The sequence below is a fragment of the Tamandua tetradactyla genome, chromosome 6, assembly GCF_023851605.1.
Source record: "Tamandua tetradactyla isolate mTamTet1 chromosome 6, mTamTet1.pri, whole genome shotgun sequence".
NCBI lineage: Eukaryota > Metazoa > Chordata > Mammalia > Pilosa > Myrmecophagidae > Tamandua > Tamandua tetradactyla.
This window is the reverse complement of record NC_135332.1, coordinates 85885671-85908281: the sequence shown is the minus strand read 5'-3', so window position 1 is coordinate 85908281 and position 22611 is coordinate 85885671. Positions and strand designations below refer to the sequence as shown.

The following is a 22611-nucleotide window of genomic DNA, read 5'->3' as shown; positions in this document are numbered from 1 at the left end:
GAAAGGCTTGGGGCCATGCCAGCTACAGCAGGTGCCCTGGGCCTGCCAGAGTGGGTGCCCCAGGCAGGGGAAACGTGTGGGCAGGGATATTGGGACCCAGGTTTGAGGCCAGAGCAGCACGGCCGGCTCAGTTTCCTGGTTGCAGCATCCCATGAGACCCTTGTAAGGATCGGGAAACTGAGGTTGCGGGGCAGAGGCAGCTTGCTCCTTCTCACCCATCCAAGAGACAAGCTGGGGATGATCAGGGCCTCTGTGGGTCAGCAAACCTCCGTTCCAACTGCCATTCTTCTGCCTCTTGGCTGTGTGATCTGGGTGAGTCACTTTGCCTCTCTGAGTGGCCCAGTTTTATCAATACAAGGTGGACATGTCAGTGCCTTCCTGGTGGGGGGCAGTGTCTGGCTCAATGACCCAGGGGGCAGGCCCTTGGTAAGCAGTCATGGTGGGAGAAGGAGTCTGGTGTTGGCAGGAGCCCTGGCAAGGAGGTCATGCCATCAGGGGCTACTTGGCTCAGTTGGGGGTGTGCCTGGGGCTGGGGGTTCCCACGGGTTCTTCCAGCCTGGATGCAGTCGTTCTGTTATCACCTACCCTGTCTGCCCTCTTGTCTGCGCAGTGGGAAGAGGCGAGGGTCCCAGGCATCACTGGGACGGGACAGGATAAGGGTGGTGGCTCTCAGGCCACAGGGCAGGAGGGGGCGGAGGGGAGCCCCTGCTTGGGAGGGAGGGGGCAGGAGGGGGCGGAGGGGAGCCCCTGCTTGGGAGGGAGGGGGCAGGAGGGGACGGAGGGGAGCCCCTGCTTGGGCTGGTCTCAACCAGGCCCCTGGCCAGCATCCTCCCTCCCCCAGGCACTGGCCGCTGATTGCGGGGGGCCAGGCAGGCTGGCTGGGAGCTGGGCTCAGAGCCGGATTCCCAGCAAGGGAGGCCTCTGGGGACCTGTGTTCTGGGGCTCCACCCTCCCTGCTCCGCCCCCTACCACAGGCCTCCAGGGCAGGTAGGGAGTCTGGGCCCCTGTCAGAGCAGCTCTGAGTTCCCTGAGTGGTTCCTTCAAGGCAAAGCCAGGACTGTGCTGAGGGTGGAGGGTGGGGGTGGGGGTGGGGGTAGGGAAAGTGGAGGGAGCAGAGCTGGGCACCCTGGGGAGGCTTTTGCTTCAGCATCATGGAGGGCTTCACAGGAGAGGGGGCATCTGAATGGCTGAACTGAGCCTTGCCGGATGGGCGGGATGGTGGGGGCAACTTCCCCGATTGAATTCACCTTCCGTGTGACCCTGCACGGACTCCCACCCTCAGGTCCTCAGTTTACTCACTGGGAGCTGGGGGGAATAATGGTACCCACCTAGGATTTAATGGGGATATGAAGTCTGCCACCAATAGGTGATCCATAAAGAGAGGGGTCCTAGGACAGGAAGGGCAGGCTGTGTCGCCTGGGGCCCGAGCGAGACCTCACAGCCAGGGGAGGTGTCTGGCCCTTGTCCTGTGTGTGTTGGCCTCATCACCCCTCCTCTGCTTTCCTTGTCCTCATTTGCTTTTTCGGAAACCCCAGTTCTCCCTTCTTGGCCGGAGCTGCGAACCCGGCCCCCCCCCCCCCCGCCCCACGCCCCCCACGGGGTGCTATGGGAATCCTTGCTGTGTGATGGGGCCATAGGGAGCCCCAGCAAGTTCCAGGGAGAGAGTGCAAACGGGTGAGGGCGCCAGCTGGGGCCTGAGAGGAGGGAGCAGGAAGGAAGGGTGCCTTGGGAAGGCGGGGCTGGCCGCGGGGGTCAGCGGCCCTCCTGCTGAGCTTGTATTTCCCCTTCCTCCCGCCCAGGCGCTTCCTTTAACTCGGCTCCGGCCCTCCTGGCCGGGCCCCTTTGTTTGCCGACCGCGGGCTATATTTAGGCAGCAGGTGTGGGAGCGCAGGCCTGGGCTGCACAACAAGCTGGGTCGCCCGCCGGTCACCAGCCACCCCCCTGCCCACGTGATGCCCGGGCGCTATAAATAGCCCCAGCCCTCCTCTGGCCCTGCATCCGCCTGGAGGCAGCGGTGCCCCTGCGGGAGGATGCGCCGCGCCCCGCGCCCCGCGCTCTAGGTCCGGGCCGCCTCCGCCGCGGGACTCGCGGCCCAGGGACCGCCCGGCGGGCGCGGATGGAGGCGGCGGCCGGACGCCTGCGGGCGCGGGTGAGCCGAGGCGGTGGGGGGCGGGGGCGGCGGGGACGGTGTGGGACGTGCTGCAGGGCGGTGGCGGGGGAAGCGGCGGGCGGGGAGGACCCCGGGGCGCTTCCCGGGACACCCAGCCCGCCCGGGAAGGAAGCGCCTTCCCTGGGGTGGCTGAATGGGAAACGCCGCTTCCTCCCGGGGAGGGGGCGCGTCCCTCAGAAGTCCCCAAAGAGGCCGGGCCACCCCGCGGGCTCCGGGCCGTGGGAACCTTCACCCCCACCCCCACCCCCGCGTGATCCCGCCGCGTGCAGCCCCAGCTCCCCGCCGCCCCGCCCTGCGCAGGGCGCTCCCACGGCCCCTGGCTCACCTCTCCGGGGGCCCCACTGAACCTTGGTGCCCCGCCTCACCGCGTCACATGGGGTCTCCTTTAGAGAGAGCTGGCTCTCCTCTCTGAAGCCCCAAGCAGGGCTTCTGGCTCATTCAGTGCTGGATTCAAACTCAGCCTGTCCTTCCACCAGCTGTGCCGGTGTGGCAGGGAAGCCGGGGTCGAGGGGGATTGGACTCTCTGAGCCTCAGTTTTCTCACTTGACAAACAGGGACAAAGGCAGGGGATCCCTTAAGGGGTCTCGAAAGCGTTCTGTCAGTGGTAGAGGGCTCCTTATCCATGGGTGGGAGGAGGCTGGGCTAGGGTCTCCCGGAAGGAGGAAGGGGTGGCTGGAAGGCCATAGGGAGAGAGGGACTGTGGGCCCACCTGTGTCCTGGGTGGTGAGCTGCTGGGACTGGGGGGCTGGTGGCAGCCGAGAGGCTGGAACAGAGGTCACCTGTCCCCACTTCACAGATTGGGGTCCCAAGGCTGTGGGTGCAAGTCCACCCTCAATGCAGACTGGAAGCCTTTTAGGATTGGGCCCTGGCTGCCATGGGTCAGCTCTGCCCAGGGCCCATTGCAGGGCTGGAGTTCCTGCTGGTGACTTCACTGAGGGGGTGTGGTGAGGAAGAGAGCCTTCAGGATAGGGTGGGGGTCCCGAGGAAGGGCCAGCTGTGTGGGCTGGAAAGGTCTTCCAGCATCACTGCTTTGCTCCCACCTGAGGGTCGGGCCCTAAACTCTGCAGAAAGTGGTGTGTGGGGCCAGAACCCAGCCCAGACTAATGAGCCCCATGGACAGGTGACACCTCCCTCTCCTGCTTGGAGCCTGGGGACACTGGGGACCAGGCCCAGACCCTCTCCTGTTGCCCCCAGCTACTGCGGTAGTAAGGGGGCAGCATAACCCTCAGAGAGAGACCCCGGGGACCACTGTGGCTTCCTTGGGCCTCTTTTTCTCCTTTCCTTCTGGTAAACACACACACACACACGCACGCGCGCACACACACACACACACACGCCCTGTGGCCCCAGGGGATACCTGGGTGTTTGTGTTGTTCCTGGCTTCTTGGAGCTTGGCTCGCCCACGGTCAGAGCCAGGATGAGGTCAGCCGGGCTGGTCCCTTCTCTCCTTGTCGCCTTTTGATCTGCTCCCGGGGTTCCCTCCATTTTAACCTCCGGGACCGCGAACCAGGAGTACCTTGCCTCACACCCTGGGATGCCCAGGGTGGGGGAGTGAGGATACACCCATAGTGGGTGCCCCTTCTCCGGGGCCTGGGATCCCAGGCTTGGGCCCTTCCTGCACAGAGTTGAGGCTCCAGGAGCCCGGCCTGCCTGGTGGGCAGCTGGAGAAGGTGCTGGGGTGTGGGCAAAGGTAAGAGGTGGTGGGAGGTCAGGTGGAGGGCCCTGCCGAGCGAGGGGCAGGCAGGTGCCTTTCTCTTGTGAGAGGGAGAGGCAGGAGCTGGGCAGATAGGAGTGGAGAGGGCTGGCAGGGGTGGTGGGTGTGGGCCTTGGGCTGAGCTGGGCAGCATGGGGTGGGGGTTGCTGAGCGTGGGTCACAGTTTGAGGGGCCTTGAGGGCGTCTTGTGCAGTCTCTCATTATGACAGTGGGGAAACTGAGGCCCAGCGCCTGTAGGTAGGGGCAGAGGAGGGCTGGGCACTCTTTCCAGGGCTCCCTTGGCCGACCTTTAAGTGGATGGATCCAGAGAGGTAGAGGTTGGAGGTGACTGGGCCGCCTCTGTGGCGGGGCTAGCCTCCTTCCCCGTGCCCTGTCTCAGTGCAACCCACTCTGAGCCACCTGCCCCTCCCATCAGCCTGGCTTGCATGCACCTGGAGGTGACCCTTTTGCCGTGGGTGTCCACTCCTGGGGGGCAGAGCTGATTTATTTCTCTTGGTGCTGGACAGGTCCTGGGCAGAGATGACAGGGTGGCCGAGGGAGTGGGAGCTGGTTCTGGGAGCGGGAGACCTTCCATGGGAAGCCTCAAGGGGTGTGAAGTGGTTTCTGGCAGTGAGAGGGGCTGCCACCACCCACAGCCCCCTCCCTCCACGCTCCAGCCCTTTTTCCTGCTCCTGTAGGCAGCTCCCTAAAGGTCTGGGCTCAGAAATCCCAGAGAGGCTGAGAAACCCACACAAGAGAAGGACTGTCCTGGGGTAGGGGTAGCATGTCGAGGGATCAGGCACTAGGGCGAGGTGTGGGGTCTGGGGCTCGGTCTCTGTCACCACAGATGGACCCCCATGTGTGTACACGTATGTGCATATGTGCACATGTGTGTGCACATGCGTGTGTCTGTGTTCCACAGACCCACCTCCTGTTCGTGGGCGGGAACCCCTCCTTCTGCCCTCCCTCCCCCTTCCTGGTGACCATGGGGTGACTGTCCTTGTAGGCTGGTCATCTCAGGGCCCTGGGTCAGCCCTGGGCAGGAGCTGTCCTCTCTCGTCCTCCCGCATGGGGAAACTGAGGCCCCAGGAGGGTTGCTGGCTCACCACAGTCACTCTGCAAGGGCCCAGGGAGAAGCATCAGCCACAAGGGGGGAGGTGGGAGGCTCCCAGAGACCTGTCTTCTGTACTTTTCTCCTCTCCCCCTACCCAGATGTTGCTTGCTGCGGACCAGCCCGGGATTTATGGAGAGGCCCGCGGGGGGCAGCCCTGAGCACCCACCCGCCCTGCCCGCCACCCGCGCCCCTGGCTCTCACCATTGCCCTCGCCTGCCCATGGCCTCCGCTGCCCGGCGGGGGGCCAGCTCCGCCTGAGCCCACCGCTGCCCTCCAGGACTGGCCGTACCCCGATGGGGTAACATGACGGAGGCCCCCTGCGTCACCGCCTGCCGCCTGCCCCCGCCATCGCCTGCGCCCCAGCAGGGCCGCCCGTAGTCGCGGAGCTCAAGTTCACGTTTCCTTTTGTCCCTGGAGTTTGGGGCCCACCTCTGGGCAAAGGGGCTGGCCATCCACCCACCAATGCGGAGAGGGTGTCCCCGGCAGCGGGTGCAGTGGTGGACAAAGCCACGGCGGCCAGATTCATTTTGGGTTCCTTAAGTTTTGTTTGCTGTTTTCTTTTTAAATTTTATTTTTGCCCCTTTGTAATTATCCGGCTCCGAGAGACAGGAGTTTGGAGCTGCCCGTTTTGCTTCTGGGGTGGGGGTGGGGGGCTGGTTTGGTTCCTTTTCTTTTTTGAAGAGTTGGCTTTTTTAACTATCCCAGCACTGGGCAGCGTCTTCCCCTGTCTCGAGTATTTGCACAATATTTGTGCTGGGTCCGGGGGACAGGGTTTTTAAAGCGTTTTCTCCCTCTTAGACAAGCACAGGGGTCTTGTTCTTGGATTTTGGGGGTGCGGGTGGGGGCCTCTCGTGCCTGTGTCCCTACGCCCTCTTGGCCACCCTTCCTGGTGCCCCCTGTCCCCGTGGCCCCTGAGGTGGAGCCATGGCCCGGATGAACCGGCCCGCCCCTGTGGAGGTGACCTATAAGCACATGCGCTTCCTCATCACCCATAACCCCACCAACGCCACCCTCAGTACCTTCATCGAGGTGAGTGGCGGCCGGGGGTGGGCGGGGGTGTACAGTTGCCCTCGGCCTCCTGAGGGGTGGGCGTGGCCCGAGCCATGGACAGTAGCTGTCAGGCTCAAGGACTGCTCCTGGGAGCCAAACTCAATTGTCCTGGTTACAGGATCCCGGGGGCGGGGGGTCCTGGTGCTCCGGGTGTGAGGGGTATTGGTGGGACCCCTGGGCTGCCTGGGAGACCCTGCAGGTGTGCAGGCCCGTGGAACTCTAAGCTGCATGAGCGGAGGCAGGGTTCGGGGGTGGGAGGTAAATGAGCCCCTCACTGACCTTCTGGCTTGGGTGAAGGCTGAGCAGGAAGCAGGGGCCCCGATGTGTGTGGGGTGGCTGCCTAACACAGCAGACAGCCTGGGGACGGGCAGAGAGGCGGAGACGGTGATGAGGTGCCGCTCCATGGCTCTGGGCACCCTAACGGCTCCGGGGGAGGCCTTGGGAGTTGGAGCTGAGCTGGGCAGGTCTCTGGGGGAGAAAGGGCTGAGCAGGAGGCAGAGCTGGCCCTGTGAGGGAGTCACCCTTGGACTCTGACCAGCTGACTGCAGAGAGGTGTGTTTGCAGAGCCTGCAGTGGGGACAGGGTCTGGAGCCATCAGTTTGGCCTACCATAGGAGCCTGGCCTCTGCTAAACTCCCTGCCATCTACAGGCCTAGGATTGTTTGTAGAATCTATAGCTATGCACTTATATGCAGGGCTGTTTGCAGAGCCTGAGGTTGTAAGCAGGGGTGTTTGCAGAGCCTGGGAGTATGCACAGGGCCAGTTTATAGAACCTGCAGTTGTGTGCAGGTCTGTTTGCAGAGCCTGCAGCTGTATGCAGGGCTTTTTGTAGCTTTGGACCCTCAGTCTTTTCTTCTGGGATGTGAGATGAGCGATGGCCTCAAAAGCTGTATAGAGGATGTGAAGAAAAAGGAAAAAAAAAGAAAAAAAAAAAGCTGTATAGAGGGAGGAAGTGGGCACCCTGCTGTCGGGGGACCTGGAACCTAGACACTGGGCCAGGTGCCTTAAAGAGGACGGCCGTCCCCCTCACAGCTGAGACTCTTAAGAGAACAGTACCTGGGAACACATGGACGAGCACAGAGCTCAGGGTCAAGGCGCAGCCGTCACCTGGCAACCTGGCACGGGGATTCAGTAGCCCTGCTGAGGGCACAGGGGAATTTTAAGGTGCCTCACAGCCTCAGAGCCCCACCCCTCCCAGAATTCTCAGAATAGCTCTGTCCTGCTCTCCTTGTCCAGTGTCCTCGCTGCATGACGAGCACGAACCAGGAGCCGATGCCTCACCACTCCCGAAATAGCTTCTGGGGTCAGGTGGGGGAGGAAGCAGCCCCTGCACCTGGTCTCCGTGCAGTGGAAGCCCCTCTGCCTTGGGGATAAATACCCTCCCCTGGCTGTAGAAGGCCCAGACCTTCCCCTGGTGGTGTGGGGCTCCCCGCTGATTCAGGCCACCTGAGACTGAAGGCCCTGAGCAGGGGCCAGCCATACTCCTGGGCTGGCCTTGCCTGTATACCCCCAGCCAGGAGGGCCGCTCAGAGTGTGTGTGTGTGTGTGGGGGGGGGGGGTGCAGTTGGGAGGTGTCCTGTCCTTGCCTGCAGGGTGGGGGGAAGCAGTAGCTTTGTCCACAGAATGGGACTTGCCGGTGACATCAGGGGATCCAGAGACCCCGAGGAGGAGGGGGCAGAGCTGGTGGGCATGAGGGGATGGATGGGGTGGGGTGGGGGACACCGTGATGGTGTGAGGGCAGCTGTGCTGGGAAGCTGCAGCCTGTGGGCCTGTCTTGCTGTGGATTGCAATGCCCTGGGGGTCAAGGGGCCATGGCACCCCGGTCGGGGACCCTGACCCTGTGACCCCCCCCCCGGCAGGACCTGAAGAAGTACGGGGCTACCACCGTGGTGCGCGTGTGCGAGGTGACCTACGACAAGGCCCCGCTGGAGAAGGACGGCATCACCGTGGTGGTGAGGCGCTGCTGCCATCGGGGGGGCCTGGCAGGGCTTGGGGGCACCTGAGGGTCCTGGGGGCACCTGGGGGTTCCTGGGGGGGGGTCTGGGGGAGTCTGGGGTGCCTGGGGTACCTGAGGGGGCCTGGGGGTTCTGGGGGGTCCTGGGGGTGCCTGGGGAGTCCTGGGGGTGCCTGGGGGTTCCTGGGGGACCTGGCTGTGAGGGAGGAGGTGGCAGCCTGGCATATAGAGGTGCATCGAGGAAGGCCTGGGGCCGCCTAGGTCCCCCAAGCTGGGCCGAGTGCGTGGTGGCCCTGCTCCCCGCCCCGGGACCTCTGCAGGCTCACCCAGTGCCTGGGGATTGTTGCTGGGCAGCGGCTGCTGCGGGCCCGGCTGGGTGCAGTGGGACCCGGGCAGGGAGGGCCCTGGAAGGATGGTGGGAGAAGCCCTCGGGGCTGTTTCCATGGGTCCCATGGACCTGGGCCCACGTCCAGGTGAGGGGTGGGCTGTGTGCTGCCCCAGTCCCGAGGGGTACCCCATCCTTGGCAGCTTGGCCCAGAGCGGTGGGTCGCAGCCTGGATTCCTTGACCTCGGGCTGGAGGCAGAGACAGGGGCAGCCTTTGTGGAGCAGGCCTCACCTGGCTCTGTCTGTGCCTCAGATACAGAGAACAGCCCTTTTTGGGGGCCCATTTTTCATCCCAGGACCCCATTTTTGACATGGGTCACTGTCTTTAGTGACCACTAGGCAGTCTGGAGGGGTGGAAAGAGCGGAGCTTTGGAGTCACACAGGCCTGGGCTGAACCTGTCCCTGTTCCTGCCCTGCTTGAGCCTCGAATTTCTCCCCTGTGAAGTGCAGGGGCTTGCAGGGGTGCCGGGTAAACATGTGAGATGCACCTCTCGACACAGGGGCTCCCTGGAGCTTCCCTTCCCTTCTTCTGCAGCAGGAAGGACTTGGGTTAGACTCAAGGAAGCCATGCAGGCCTCTGGGCCTCCAGGGACTGTTACACCTGGAGGCCCCACTGTCCCTGGAGGCTGAAGAGGGGCCCAGGTGACTCCCAGGCCACCTTCTGGTCAGCATCTGAGGGCCCACGTGGATTCACCCCCCGGTACCAAACCAGTATGCATTCTGGAGGCTTCCCCTGCAGCCCCACGTGAACTTGCTTCACCAGACTTAATGTCTCCATCCTCACCCTGCCCCATGTGAAGGTCCGTGGCCCTGGGTTTTAAGACCTGCCTTGACTCTTCTGGTCCAGAGGCTGGGTGGGCATGGTAGAAAATGCAGCTGATTTTTGAAAAGCAAATTAACCCCCAGATGACTGGAAAGGCCCCAGTTAGTTAGTGTAACTAACTCTTTGGCATCCCGCCTTCCCCTCTACCCCTTTCTTCATTCTTTTGGGGTGGCTGGGCTGGGTGTGCTGGGTGCTGGGGACAGAGGGAGGGGCACTTGCTCGGCCACATTTATGGCAGAAAGGAGGGATTACCACTGGGGACAAGACCCCAGGCCTGCTGCCCCAGAGCCTCTCGGGCTGGGGGGAGAGTCAGAGGGAGTTTGTGTCCCCAGAATCACTGCACAGGCAGGTGGGGTGGCAGGAATACTCTCGAAGGACCCTACTCAGAAAGGGGCAGCGGTGTTCAGGGAAGGCTTCCTGGAGGAGGCGCAACTGCAGTGAGCAGGGAAGGATGGAGAGAGGAGCCCTCTGGGATCCCCACTCCCACCCTGCGGGCTCCCAGAATCCTCTGTGCCTTCTCCGAGCACCCTGTCCTGCTTGCCTCCCCAGGACTGGCCTTTTGATGATGGGGCGCCCCCGCCTGGCAAAGTGGTGGAGGACTGGCTGAGCCTGCTGAAGGCCAAGTTCTGCGATGACCCTGGCAGCTGCGTGGCCGTGCACTGCGTGGCCGGCCTGGGACGGTGAGCAGGCCGGCGGGGCCCGTGCATCTCGCTACTGATGTGCTCGTTTCTTGGGTGTGGGAACCAAGGCTTGGGGCTCATTCCATAGCACACATGACCCTCTTCCCAGAGGGCTCGAGACCAGGGTGCCAAGTTCCAGGGTGCCCAGACACAGCCCTCCCGCAGCCTTGCAAGGAGGTCTGACCCAGTTCCCTCCAGGATGGTTGAAATCATGTCCATTCACCTCATGTAGGAAAGGAGCTGCCCGGCAATCCCCCTCCCCAGACACAAAGACCCCCTGTGGGGCTGCGGAGCCCTTGCTTACAGGAAGAAGGAAGAGCTGAGCTTTGATGGAAATGATGGGAAGTGGGATGGAGCCAGCGCGTATCCAGCGCTCATCCTGGGCCGGAGCGGGTCACGTTTGACGGGTTTTCTATTTAATCCTCCCATCAAGGCATTTTACATACAAGGAAACTGAGTCATGGGGCGGTGGCCAGACCCACCTGAGGTTGCCCAGGAGGGGCACGACGGGGCTGAGAGCCCATGCCCTCCACGGGGGAAGGAAGGGAAGGTCCGCAGGTGGAGTTGTGGGCACTCCTGGGACCCTGGGATGGCCAGGACCCCGCACCCTGCATCCTCGGCAGGTGGCCTGTCGGGGGGGCAGGACGGGGAGGTGGAGGCCCGGCCCCCTAACCCCAGCCCTGCCGTCTGCCCCCAGGGCCCCTGTCCTCGTGGCGCTGGCCCTGATTGAGAGTGGGATGAAGTACGAGGACGCCATCCAGTTCATCCGACAGTGAGTGGCTGGAGGGGAGGCTGGTGGGTGGCTGGGTTCAGGGGGGCTCAGCGCTGGCCAGTGAGCAGTCCTAGCCCCTCTGGCGGCAGACTGTCCCCCGAGGTGTCCGCCGCCCAGGCCCACGCAGCCTCTTACACATCCCTCGTGTGACCTGCTTGTGCCATGTGGGTGAGTGGATGCACAGGCTGCCTCTCCAGCTCCGTGGTAGCACCATGCTGGCATGTGTCTGGGGTTTAACTGAAGGAATTAGCCTACTTGATTCTCTTGGCCAAGGTGGGAGCGGGTACGAGGCCTCTTGGAGACCTCAGGTAGGAGTCTTTGAACACAGTTGGGTTTGGACCTGCTCATTATTCTACCGTAACCCATCCCCCCCCGCCCCCCACCGGCTGCTGAGACACCCTGCGAGCAAAGATTGTGGAGATGAGAACAGCTCAGGCTCCCCGGGTGGGGGGGTTGGCCTCTAACCCTAGCCCTGCTTGCTCCCCAGCTCCCCACCCAGGCTGTCCCCTCCCTGGTGTTGGCTCCTATAGCTGCACCGGTCAGGAGTGGTGGGCTAGCTGCAGTAACAAGCAGGCCCACACCCTAGCTAGCCTTTGATCAGCAGGGAGCTGGGGCAAACACTCACAACGGCAATGAGTACTGAAACCTCTGCCATGCTCCATTCGCTGGGCGCTGGGAGTGGAAGCCAGGATTGCCTCCCAGGCACTGCAGCCTCTGCAGGTGTATCTCTTTAAGCCCCCAGCAGTCCTGAGGCAGAGGCGCGTTCCCTCACGTCCCTGAGGAGGAGGGAACCCCAGGCGGCCATCTAGTCCAGCCCCTCAGGGAAAACCAAGAGCCTAAAAGTTTTCCCTCGCGTCCTGTCACCCCCCCCCCCCCCCCGCCAGCACCCCCAGGGACGGCTGACGTGTGCTGAGGTCTCACAGAATGTCTCCTGGGACACCCCTCCCTGCCACGTGTTCTGGCCGGGCCCTCGGGGCCCCAGGGTACAGCTTTTCCTGCGCCCCGTGTCCCTCCTCTGGCTGGGCCCCCCACCCCCCATTCTGAGCCACGGAGGTTTCCAGGCCTGTCCCCGCTCCTTGGCTGCCTCCATGGGGAGGACGTCCCAGCTGTTGGGGTGTCTGGGGGAGCCTTGATGCTGCCCCCCCCGCCTACCATGTGTGTGTATGAGTGTGTTACACACACTGTGCCATAGTGTTTTCTCATGCTGCTCAGCAGACAGACCATCTCCCAGGGCACAAGCCATTGCTTTCTCCCTGAGGTGGGTTTGTTTACGAGCCAAGCCCGCTGGCCCCTTGGGTCACATGCATACATGTGAGAGCGTGCCTCCTTAAAGGAGCTCGGCAGCCCGCCCCCCACACACCCTCTCCACCAGTGGGTGTGTGACTCTGTGCCTTGGGGAAGATATAAGAAGGGACTGTCCAGGGAGAGGGCTAGGCCTCCAGCTCCTGACTCCCTCCCTTCCCAGCTCTAGCCCCCTCCCCGCCCAGGCTGTTCCCCTCCACTTCCACCCTGGATTTTGCTCCTGTAGCTGCACTGGTCGGGGGTGGGGGGCGGGCTAGCTGCAGTAACAAGCAGCCCCACATCCCGTGCCTCACAGCAATGCAGGTCTGTTTCTGCTCATCTTCCATGCCCAGTGCAGTTAGTGGGGCTCTCCACGGGGGAGCATTCCCACCTCCAGTGTGGCCAGTTGCTGGGCCAAGGGGAAAGAGCTACGATGGGACCATGCAGTAGTCCTCAAGCCACTCACAGTTCATTGGTGACAAGCCAAAGCAAGTTACCTGACCACCCCTGAGGTCCCAGCAAGTGGGCATGGAATCCTGTAGGGGACCTGGCCAGCCATCCCTGGTCTGCCACTCACCTCATCTTCCGGCAGAGTCTGACCCACGGCTCCCTCAGTACTGACTCATATACCCGCCCCCTGGAAGCATGTTATGCCCCCACCCGCCAGGTGCATGTAGTCAGTGAGACTGTAATGGGGAGAGCCATGAGCCACTGGCCATGGCCCAGGGACAGGAACAGAGTGGATAGGCATCAGTGCTGGGCAGGCTGGGGGCAGGGCCTGCTGTCCTTGGGCGGCTGGGACCCGAGTGACACCGGGAAGCCTGGCCTGGGCGCTCAGGGATGAGCTGGCTGGGCAGAGGACATGGTGAGTGTAAAGGCCCAGGGGCACTATGGGTGAGGGCCTGGTGAGGAGTGAGTTGGGGGCAGCTGTTGGGAGCGGGTGGGGCCTGGGCAGGTGAGAGAGAATGGACTGGAGGGGGAGGGCATGATATATGGCAGGGAGGTGCCAGCTGGATGCCTGGGCTGTTGGGCAGCCCCAGGGTCTCTGCCCCCTGCCCTTGGAGACCCTGACGGCCCCTTGGCTGCCCCACCCGAGGCTCTTTGCTCAGCAGTTCACTTACATGGGTCTTTTGGCTCCTTGTTGTCTGGACTGTCATGAAAAGGAACCTGAGGTTCAGGGAGGGTCACACAGGATCACCCAGCAGGGAGGGCATTGAGAATCTGTCCACAGGCCTCCACCCTGGCCGCTGGCCCTGGCAGTGCTCGGGGTGGTGGAAGTGGCCCAGATCCCTTCCTGCTGCCCTCTGGCAGCCCCTGGTGTGGGGCAGGCATCCGAGTGTAGGGTCAGCCTGTGGGAGTGTGGGCTGGGACTGACTATGGGGGTGGAATCCGGGCAGCCTGCCCAGAGGAGGTGACACCCAGGTGTGTCAGCAGGCAGCTGGGGGGTGCCCCAGGGACCCAGGGAAGGGTGGTTCTAGCAGTGGTGCCAGCCTGGGCAAAGGCCCACTGGTAGGCAGAGGTACCCTGCAGTCCCATAGGCCGCAAGCTCCCAGGGCGGGGTGAGGTTGGTAGGCTGAGTTGGGCCCCACGGACTACCACCCCGTCCCTGTCTTCCCAGGAAGCGGCGCGGAGCCATCAACAGCAAACAGCTCACCTACCTGGAAAAGTACCGGCCTAAGCAGAGGCTACGCTTCAAAGACCCACACGCACCCCGAAGCCGGTGCTGTGTCATGTAGCCGGGTCCTCAGTCTCCCTGCGTGGACGCCCAGTCACCTCTGGCTTGTCCTGTGTCTGTCTGTCCCCGGACCTGCCATTTTCTGAACCTACCTTTACCTTTGTCTATCACTGTATCCCAAGTCAGTCTCTGTCCCTGCATCCCATGTCTCTGTCTGCCATGTATGTCTGTGTGTCCCTGTCTCTGTCTCTCTGATTCGGTCCCTGGGCCTCCAGCCCCGAGGCCCCTCCTGCTGGCGCCCTCTGCACACCACCCCTGGGCCGAGTGCCCGCTGGGCCTGGGCTGGGTGCAGTTTTTGGCCGCAGGGCAGCCCCTCCTCGGCAGCCCCTCCACCTGGCCCACCCTGGGTTTCTCAGGGCTGTGCAATGTTCTGGACATTCTAAGGCAATAAAATCTGACCCCGTGACTGCCTGCGTGCAGGAATAGGGTGTGGGGGGCAGGCTGGGGGTGGAAGGGCCACCTCGGGTGGATGGGTGAGGCCGGGGAGGTCCATGTTCCGGGATTCCTGGGGAGCCCCTCCCGTGCAGCCCAGCACCGCCCCCTGGTGACCACACCTGGTTCCTGACCACCCCCCCCACCATCCTGCAAGCTGCCCTCCCCACCTGGGAGTAGGGGGTGCAGCCGTTTGGACCAAGCCTGGCTCTGCCTGTCAGCCATGTTAGTTTTGGGGCACGGACAAGAAAGGTCCTTGATGAAGCCTTGCCTCTTTGGGGGATGCGTGTGGTGTTCACCCGCTCAGGTGGCTGGAGCTGGAGTGGTAGAGCTTCCAGCGGAGGGAGATTGAGGCTGAGGGGGAGGGAAGGAGGGGTGGAGTGGTACACAGGGCGCTGGGGATGCCTGGTGGTCTGGCAGTGAGAGCAGGGCAGCGGAGCTCGCCCGAGGGCATGGACAGCTGTGCTCACTGCTCCTGAGTGCAGGCTTCCCGGGGGTGGGAGATGGCCCCTGCCCTGGGCTGAGGGGTACAGGGGTGCAGGAGGGTGGGGGGTGGGCACAGCTAGAGAAAGGGAATCGAGGCTGGCCTGGCAGGATTACTGGCAGCTTTGGGGGCAGTGTCTGCCCAGGGCCTCCTCCCCGTGCCTTGTCCCCTGTCTTTGGAGATCACCTAGAGGCTTTTGCTACCTCCCCTTCCACCCAGTTGCTGGGACCCCGCTGCAGGTATCATGGGTGTGGGGACTGAGGGGGGGGTCAGACCGCCTCTTACTGTTTGTATTTTCCAGGCCTTGAGCCACTTGCTCCATGGGAGCCTCCCCCCGGGCTGCCTCCCCTTCTCCACACCCTCTCCCCTCTCTGGGCTCCTTGGAGGGTTCACAGCTCTGGCAGTGTGGACTCCCAGAGGGCCACGGCGGCAGGTAGACGCCACCCGTCTCTGCATCCCCTGGGCTGCTGGGCTGCTTTGGAGCACCTGCTGGGGGTGGGGCCCGGAGGAGCTCAGCCTACCCCGAGCTCCCCCAGGGTGACTCAGGCCTTCTCCCCTTCCAAAGGAGGAAACAGACTGGGAGGCTCAGAGGTGCTGGCCCAGGCCCACCCACCTCGCAGCTTTTACTAAATGACTTTCCAGATGGGAAAATGGGCATCTGGAAGGGTCTGGGGGAGCAGCCGGTTGCCCGGCCATGTGGGGAGGGCTGCCAGGTCCTGCGGGTGACCCCAGGAGAGCCCACCATTTAGGGGAGGCCCCACACCTGCCGGAGACACAGCATGGCCCTTGTCACCCCTGCACCCACGGGGCTGCACTGGTGGGCCACCTCCGGCCCCGCAGACCTGAAGGAGCCTGGGGCTGCCCCTGCCGGGAGCTTCGGCAGAAAAGGGTCAGTGGCAGGTGCCTGTGGAGGTCAAAGGACACGATGGAGAATCATTAAAAGTCATCTGTGTCCCCAGAGTCCCTCTTCGGCCCCCATGTTAGAAGCAGGTGGATAAGATGGAGCTGAGTGGGGTGGGGGATACAGAGAGGGGCAGGGACGGGACCTAGTTGTACTGGAAGGTTTGTTTTCTGCTTTTGCCCCAAACGCATGCTTGAACGCGAGTGCACTGATAAAGGTTTTGGGAAGGCTGCTATATTTGAACCCACCACCCAAATCTAGGGCCTCCTGTGTCCATCCCCAAGCCACTGGGTCCCTGCCCCGAGGGCTCACAGTCTAGGGGGGTTGCAATAGGCTTAGGGGAGTGGGCGGTAGCCTCTGCTGCCCTTTCCAAAAGAGAGCAGGTGGAAAGCCCAAGGGGGCAAGGCGGGGAAGGAGGTGGCAGGTTTGGCTGGAGCATCACGTTGGAGGGACAGCCAGTTGTTGGGACAAGGGTCCCGGGAGTATGCAAAACTAAGAGTCTGGCCTGGGGGGAGGGTATGTGAAGATCTCTGAGGGTGCTCCCTGCACCTGGCAGGCAAGGGAAGGGCCCCTCACCTGCTTCACATGTGGGAAAGCCCAAGCTGTGAGGGGGGTGGGCCTGGTTGCAGGTCAGGCAGGGGTCATGGCCTGCAGGGGCTCACTCCCTGGGGACCAGGAGACACTGCCTGGAAGGGGCCTTCCCGGGACTATAATTCCATGGGGTCTTGGAAGTCAGTGCTTACTTCCCCATTTTACAGATGGAACAGCTGAGGCTCAAGAGAACTGAGTCCACACAGCTCGTCCATGGTGGGGCAGGGCTCCATTGGGGGGTGGGGGTCTGAGTTGGGCCTTGGCTGGGCTGCTGTTCCCACCCTTAGCCCTGACTGGGCTCAGGAGGATAGAGGGGGGCGTGAGAGGGAGACACTAGGGCTCCCTGGGCTGAGGGAGGCCCTGTGAGGGACTCCTTCCACACTGTCAGGCCCTCAGCCCCGCTGAGCTCCACGCTGAAGACAAACTGAAGACCCCAGGAGAGCCCACCATTCAATCATGAGTTCCCTGAGGGCTAAAGCTGCCCCGGAGTGCCCTTCTCGACTCAGAACACTGCCAGCCATGGCTAGGGCTCAGGCCATGTGGAGTTGACCTGATCTCTGGGAGCAGAGGGGCTGCCCTTTGCAGGCCCCCACACAGACTTTACAGTTTGCTCTGGGGGGCCCAGCTCGATCTCTGTCCCCTTTGCCTGGGCCGTGTCTCTGAGTCCTGCTCAGAATCTCCGGGGACTTAGCTTGGTTGGAACAGAAAGGGGCCCATGGGAGGGAGGGACAGGGAGCCAACAGGTATGACGCTTCTTTGTTGAACCTAGATCTTCTAGATCTTTCTTTCAAACGGAAAAATGATAGGCAACCAAGCTCTCTGTGGACAGGATGGGGCTTAAGGGGATGGCAGGGGAGGAGGAGGGTGAGGGGACGATGCTGGAAGTCACTGCTCGGGTCTGGCTGCCACTTCCTTCAGGAAGGAGAACTGCCTGGTGGCGAATTCCCGGATGCCAGGCTCCGGGTCTTTTTTCAGATCTTCGAAAGCTGCAATAAAGGAGGGACAAATCAGAGGTGACCTGAGCTTTCCCATCTAGCCACAGTCCCCACCCTTGTGGAGGGAGCCCTGGGGCCCCGGACTCCCCTGGGAACAGCTCCTCATTGCAGCCTGGGCCTGGTAGGATGGGGTGGGAGGTATCCAATCTCACCTGCTCCTCAGCCCTTGGTAGGTGGTGACACCCCAACCACAGAGCCTTGAACCTCCAGGGAGTGGGTGTGGGTTTCCATTGCACAGGTGCCTTGATAGGCTTGCGGGGGGGGGGGGGGGGTCGGTGCGGTGGTGGAGGCTTCCAGACACAGAGTGGGGCCTGGGCTCTGGGATACTGGGGTGGGGGTGGGGGGTTGGGGAAGCCCCTGTCCCACTAGGTCCCCAGGCTCACCATCTGTGAAATGGAGGATTGGCTGAGAGGCACTATAAGGGCTACCAAAGCACTGGACTTGGGGGGAGGGCCTGTACTGGGGGGAGGGTCAGGGCGAGCGGGGTGGGGGCTGCTTACCACAGAAGAGCAGATTTGTGTCAACATCGTTTACCATCTGGGACACAGCCTGGGGGTGATAGCAGATGGTATAACCTGCAGGACAGATGGGTGCTGCAGCCCAGTGGGGGGGGAGGGTCACCCCTTGCACTCTGGGGGGCTCACACCACCCCACGCCCATCCTCAGCCCCCTTCACCCCCAGCTCCCTTTCTCTTGCCCAAGGAGCCTGGAGCCACAGCCATGGTGCTGTGGCAGGTGTTAGGGTGGGTGAGGGCAAGGGGTGCTCAGGTGGGGACAGCTTGGGTGGGTGGGGTCTCCGAGCCTGCCCCCCCACCTGCCCACCTATGAAAAGCGCTGCCCACGTCTTGAGGTGGTGACGGCCGCTGTGCAGGTAGCTGAGTGCCTGTGCCAGGTGGATGCTGAACTCCTCCTGGTTGTGGGACATCTGACCCAGCAGAGATGAAGTGTCACCCTCCTCAGGGGGTGGAGGTGGGGTTGGCCCTGGAGACCCCCAGACCCTGCCCTGCCCAGCTGCCCCTTGCACCTCTCTGCCCCGCCCCTTACCAGGCAGGTCCAGAGGAAGTGGCGGGCGCTGAGGCCCCGCCCCCAGGCCAGCGTGCAGAACAGGGTGTGTTGCAGCCGCCACCGCAGCAGCACGGCGCAGCGGTAGAAGGCGAACTTGGCCTGCTGCGGGGACAGTTGGGGGCCGTCACCAACACCTGCAGGATCTGAGCAGAGGCCTGGAACCCCTTCTCCAGCGTGGGTGGGCTATGGGCTGGGTGGTGAGTGGGTACCAGAGGACATATTCTTCCCTTTCCTGGGTGGTATTTGGGCCACCCTAGTCTCCCCTGGCTGCTTCTCGGTTCTCCTACTTGCAGGGCTGGTCCCTGTCCCCTTGCCCTGCCTCACTCTTAGCTCACTCTCAGCCCTTACTTGTCCCCCTTAGGGGAACATTTCTGGACCCCCGTGACTGCGGCACTTCATTGCCTGGCTGAGCTGAACCCAGCTCTAAGGCTTCGTGCGTTTCTGGGACTGGTTGCTGATTGTTCATCTCCCCTGCTCCAGAGGCTGAGTGTGTCTTACTCACTTCCTCGCACCGGTACCGGGCACAGACACTGGCACCCAGCAGGGTCTGGTCCATATTTCAACAAGTTCAACAAGCATCCTGGGCACCCACCCTGGGCTGGGAAATGGGGCCAGCGCAGCCTCGTGTGTGTGTTGTGTGCACGGTGGGGTGGACCGTTCACAGCTGGCGAAACCAATGCAGGTGGCTGACCCTGCTGCCCTATGGGTCACCGTTTTCTCTTGGACAGTCCTACTGCCACCTGCCTGGCCGGATCCCTGGCCACCTACAGGTGGCACTGACCGTGACAACAGCTGGGCACTGGTCCTTCTGGTGCAGGAGCAGGGGAACCATGCCCTGGAGCACCTGGGTCCGCAGGGCACCTGGTTCCTTGTCCTCCATGGTGGCCACCAAGTCCCCGAACAGGGCCATGGCTGCCGCTCGGATTCCGTCCCGTTCCTGCAAGGCATGGGACTCAGGGCTACAGTCAGCCCACCTGGGGGACCCAACCTGTGCCCCACGTGTGACCCCCTGCCACCCAGGCTGGGGGCATCCAGGGCAGGGCCCAGGTGGTCCTCTGGGGAAAGACCCCCAATCCCCACCCCATCACATCCTGACAACCCACATGCCAGGAATGCATTTGCCAGGGGAGATGTGTCTCCCTAATTTCCCAGCAAAGGGGAAAGGTTGCTGGAAGCGGAATGGAAAGGCCCCAGAGTGAAGAAGTCTGCTCCTCCGTTGTAGGACCGGGCCCCGCCTCCCAGGTACCGGGCCAGTGCACACGGTGCAAGCGCGCGCCCCAGGGGCCGCCCCCACCTGGCCCGCAGACCCCAGCGCGGCTGCCCCTTAACCGGGGGCCCAGGCCCGGGTGCTCCCCGGCCCCGCCCATCGTTGAAGGGCGCCGCAGGGCTCGAGCAGGGCCCCCCACGCTCACGTCGTCGAAGAAGGAGCGGGCGTTGACAGCGACGCCGAGGCTCTGGGCGCCCGCGCCGTGCGCTCCCAGGCGGTGCAGCACGTCGGACACGGCGCCCATGACGCGCACGACCACAGGCTCGCTGTCCTGGAAGAAGCCCTCGAGGAAGCGCGGCAGCTGCCCGCGGAGCAGGCTCCCCTGGGGGCGGGCGGGGTGGGGAGGGCCTGGGCTGGGCCGAGCGCACCAAGTCTGGCCGCCCCCACCCACGCCCCCGCAGGCCCACGACACCCTCGGGTTCCCAGCCGACCGCCCCTTCCGTGACCCCACCCCACCCTGGGGCCGGCATCCCCCAGTCCCCGCTCACCACCTCCTCATCCAGGGCCGGGCAAGACCCAGAGCTGCAGATTCCGCCTTGACTCAGCCCCGCCTCGGATAACCTTGTTCCCACCCAGGTCTGCCTACTAGGGGGTTCTTGGGGGCGGGGGCAACACGTAGGGCTGTGTCCCCACCTGACTCTGCCCACCGGGAGCCCTGGACAGGACGCTCTGCTGTCTGGGTGACATGGGGTTCTTGTGGGGTGAAGGGAGAAACTGGTGGGAAGCCAGGCCCGGGTGGGGGTGGGGACAGGGTGCATGTCGCAGAACAGGGTGACCCCAGTTCCCCTTCTTCCCAGGTGGCCCCTCGCCAGGTACTGGGGACACTCCCTGCCACTCTCTGGCCCCCAAACTTCTTCCGCCCAGTTCCCCACTGGGGGACACATTGAAAACGGTGGGTTTCAACACAACACATTTCGCGAGCGCTGGATGGTGTTACAAATGCCATCATGTTCAACTTTATACTTTCTTCTGTTTCCAAAATTCGAATTCATTTTTCTGTCACACTTGTTTGTGGGACGTTTGTGAATTCTCGAGGTGTGGGCAAATGTTTTCTGCCATCAGGCCCTTTGGTGTTGCCTTTTGTATAAACCAGAGTGATTTTTACAACTTTTAAACAAGATTTAAACAACTATGTCAGCTTTCTAAGCTATGCTTTTTGTTTTTTCCCTTGTACTCTGTATGGTGGGGGGTCACATTTCATTGCTTTTCCATGTGACTGCCCTGTTATTGCAGCATCATTTGTTGAAAAAAATATTTTTTTGGAGCGTATGGGCCAGGAATCAAACCCGGGTCTCCCACATTTGTTTGCTTTTAGATTATTAAATTCATTTTCGACAGATGAGTTATTCAACAACAACGAAGGCTTGTTGAGCACACAGTGTGGTGCAGCAGTGGGTAAGACTAGGGTTTTGGCACTGGACGGGGTAAGCAGAATGGGGTCCTAACAGGAGGGGCCATAAAATAATCTAAATACATACGATGTGTTGTATGCCAGAAGGGGTGGGTGACGTGCAGGAGAAAAAAAGCAGGGAAAGGGGGTGGAATGAGCCAAGGCGGGAGGGATAGTGATGTTGCAAATTTTAATTTTACATTGTTAGGGTCAGGGAAAGTCTCATCAAAGAAGTAATATCTGAGCAGCTCAGAAAGGAGGGAAAAGAGAGTGCAAAGGCCCTGAAGCAGGAGGGTGCCTGCCTGTGTGCAAGGGGTGGAGGCCAGGGTGGCTGGAGCAGAGTGATGGAGGGGGTTAAGGGAAAGGGTCAGAGAGGTCACGGGCGGGGGGCGGGGGTATGGAGCTGGCAAAACCTTGCAAAGATGTTGGCTTTTACTGAGTGAGGTGAGAGCCAGTGCAAGATTCTGAGCAGAGGAGGGATGTGGTGGGTTGAATGATATCCCCTAAAAAAGCTGCCTTCGAGTCCTGACCCCCAGTACCTACAAATGTGACCTTCTTTTGAAACAGGGTCTTTGCAAATGGAATCAAGTTAAGATGAGGTCTTACAGATTAAGATGGACCCTAAATCCACTGCCTGTTATCCTTAAACAAAAAGGGAACTACGGAGACAGTGACAACGGGGTGATTTTGGAGGCACACAGCCAAGAACACTGGCATTGTTGGCAAACACCAGAAACTGGGAGAGGGAGACAGATCCTCCCTAGAGCCTGTGGCGGGGTGGGGCCCACCGACACGTGGATATGGACTTGTAACCTCCAGAATGGTGAGACAAGGAATTCCTGTTGTTTAAACCCACCAATGTGGTCTCTTGTACAGCAGCCCCAGGGCACTTACACAAGGGACCTGCTGTGACTCTCAGGATCACAGGATCACAGGACCCTGCCTGCAGGATGAGAAACTGTAAAAGGGACAAGGTAATGCAGGGAGCTGGGGAGAGGTGGTTCCAAAGATCTGGAGAGCTGAGGATTGCGATGACTTGGGGGTGATTCCAATGACCTGGGATGCTGGTGGTTGCAATGACCTGGAAGTGGTTGCAGTGACCTGGGGGGGGGGGCAATTGCAATGACATGGGGGTTGCTGGTGGCTTTGATTGGGGAGGAACAGTGGAGGAGGGATAAGTGTTGGATTCTGGGTATGCTGTGGGATTTTGATGATTGGCTCGATGGGGAGCGTGAAGGAAAAGAGGAATCAAGGACACACAAGGTTTGGGTTAGAATGATGGAAGGGTGGAGTTTCCATCAGCTGAGCTGAGGAGGTGGTGGGAGGAGCAGGTCTGGGGGAACAATGGGGCCTCATTTTTGGATGCTATGAATTTGAGATGCCAACTAGAACCAAGCAGACAGTCCAGGCTGGGGTTCAAGGGCGGGGCTGGGATATCAATTTGGGAGAAGATGGCTGATGGATGGTATCTAAAGCCAAAAGATTGGATAAAACCACCAGAGTAGACAGAAGGAAGCAAGGAAGGGCCTTGGTCCCGGGTCCTCCTGTACTAAGAGGCCACAAACTAGAAAAGGAGCCAGCAGAGGAGACTGAGAAGGCATCCCCAACGACATGCAAGAAAGTCAAGTGGTGGGGGAGGGCTCCACGGAGGAGGGGAAGGTCACCAAGCCATGTGCACTGTGAGGAGGAAACAGGATGAGAATGGACATATGACCTCTGGATAGAAATGACTGATGACCTGGAAAAGAATGATTTCAAGTCGCAGAAGGTAAACTCCTGCAGAGGTTACCTGCCTTGCCTTTCAAGCTGTATTTGCATGGTTTGCAGTTG

The 22611-nt window shown here is 61.8% G+C and overlaps 2 protein-coding genes across 12 annotated transcripts in view; one reads left to right on the top strand and one right to left on the bottom strand.

The window, feature by feature from the left end:
* Positions 1-2122: 2122 nt before the first annotated feature.
* PTP4A3 (protein tyrosine phosphatase 4A3) lies at positions 2123-14062 on the top strand. Its single transcript, XM_077166672.1, has 6 exons — positions 2123-2149; positions 5076-6006; positions 7886-7978; positions 9738-9868; positions 10566-10640; positions 13540-14062. The coding sequence occupies exons 2-6, from the start codon at positions 5902-5904 to the stop codon at positions 13655-13657; spliced, it is 522 nt and encodes a 173-aa protein (XP_077022787.1). The 5' UTR covers positions 2123-2149; positions 5076-5901; the 3' UTR covers positions 13658-14062.
* A 1575-nt stretch (positions 14063-15637) lies between these two features.
* The window catches only part of LOC143688571 (maestro heat-like repeat family member 5), a 94811-nt gene continuing 87837 nt past the window's right edge, over positions 15638-22611 (bottom strand). For 3 of the 11 annotated variants that reach the window (XM_077166668.1, XM_077166659.1, XM_077166667.1), the window contains 6 exons: positions 19537-19713; positions 18906-19061; positions 18104-18226; positions 17882-18014; positions 17560-17634; positions 15639-17050 (listed from right to left, as the gene is read on the bottom strand). In XM_077166668.1, the coding sequence (XP_077022783.1) occupies positions 16950-17050; positions 17560-17634; positions 17882-18014; positions 18104-18226; positions 18906-19061; positions 19537-19713 (765 nt within the window). In that variant the 3' untranslated portion in view covers positions 15639-16949. Of the gene's footprint in view, positions 17051-17559; positions 17635-17881; positions 18015-18103; positions 18227-18905; positions 19062-19536; positions 19714-22611 lie in introns of all 11 variants that reach the window. The other 8 variants (XM_077166660.1, XM_077166663.1, XM_077166666.1 and 5 more) reach the window with 6 other exon arrangements.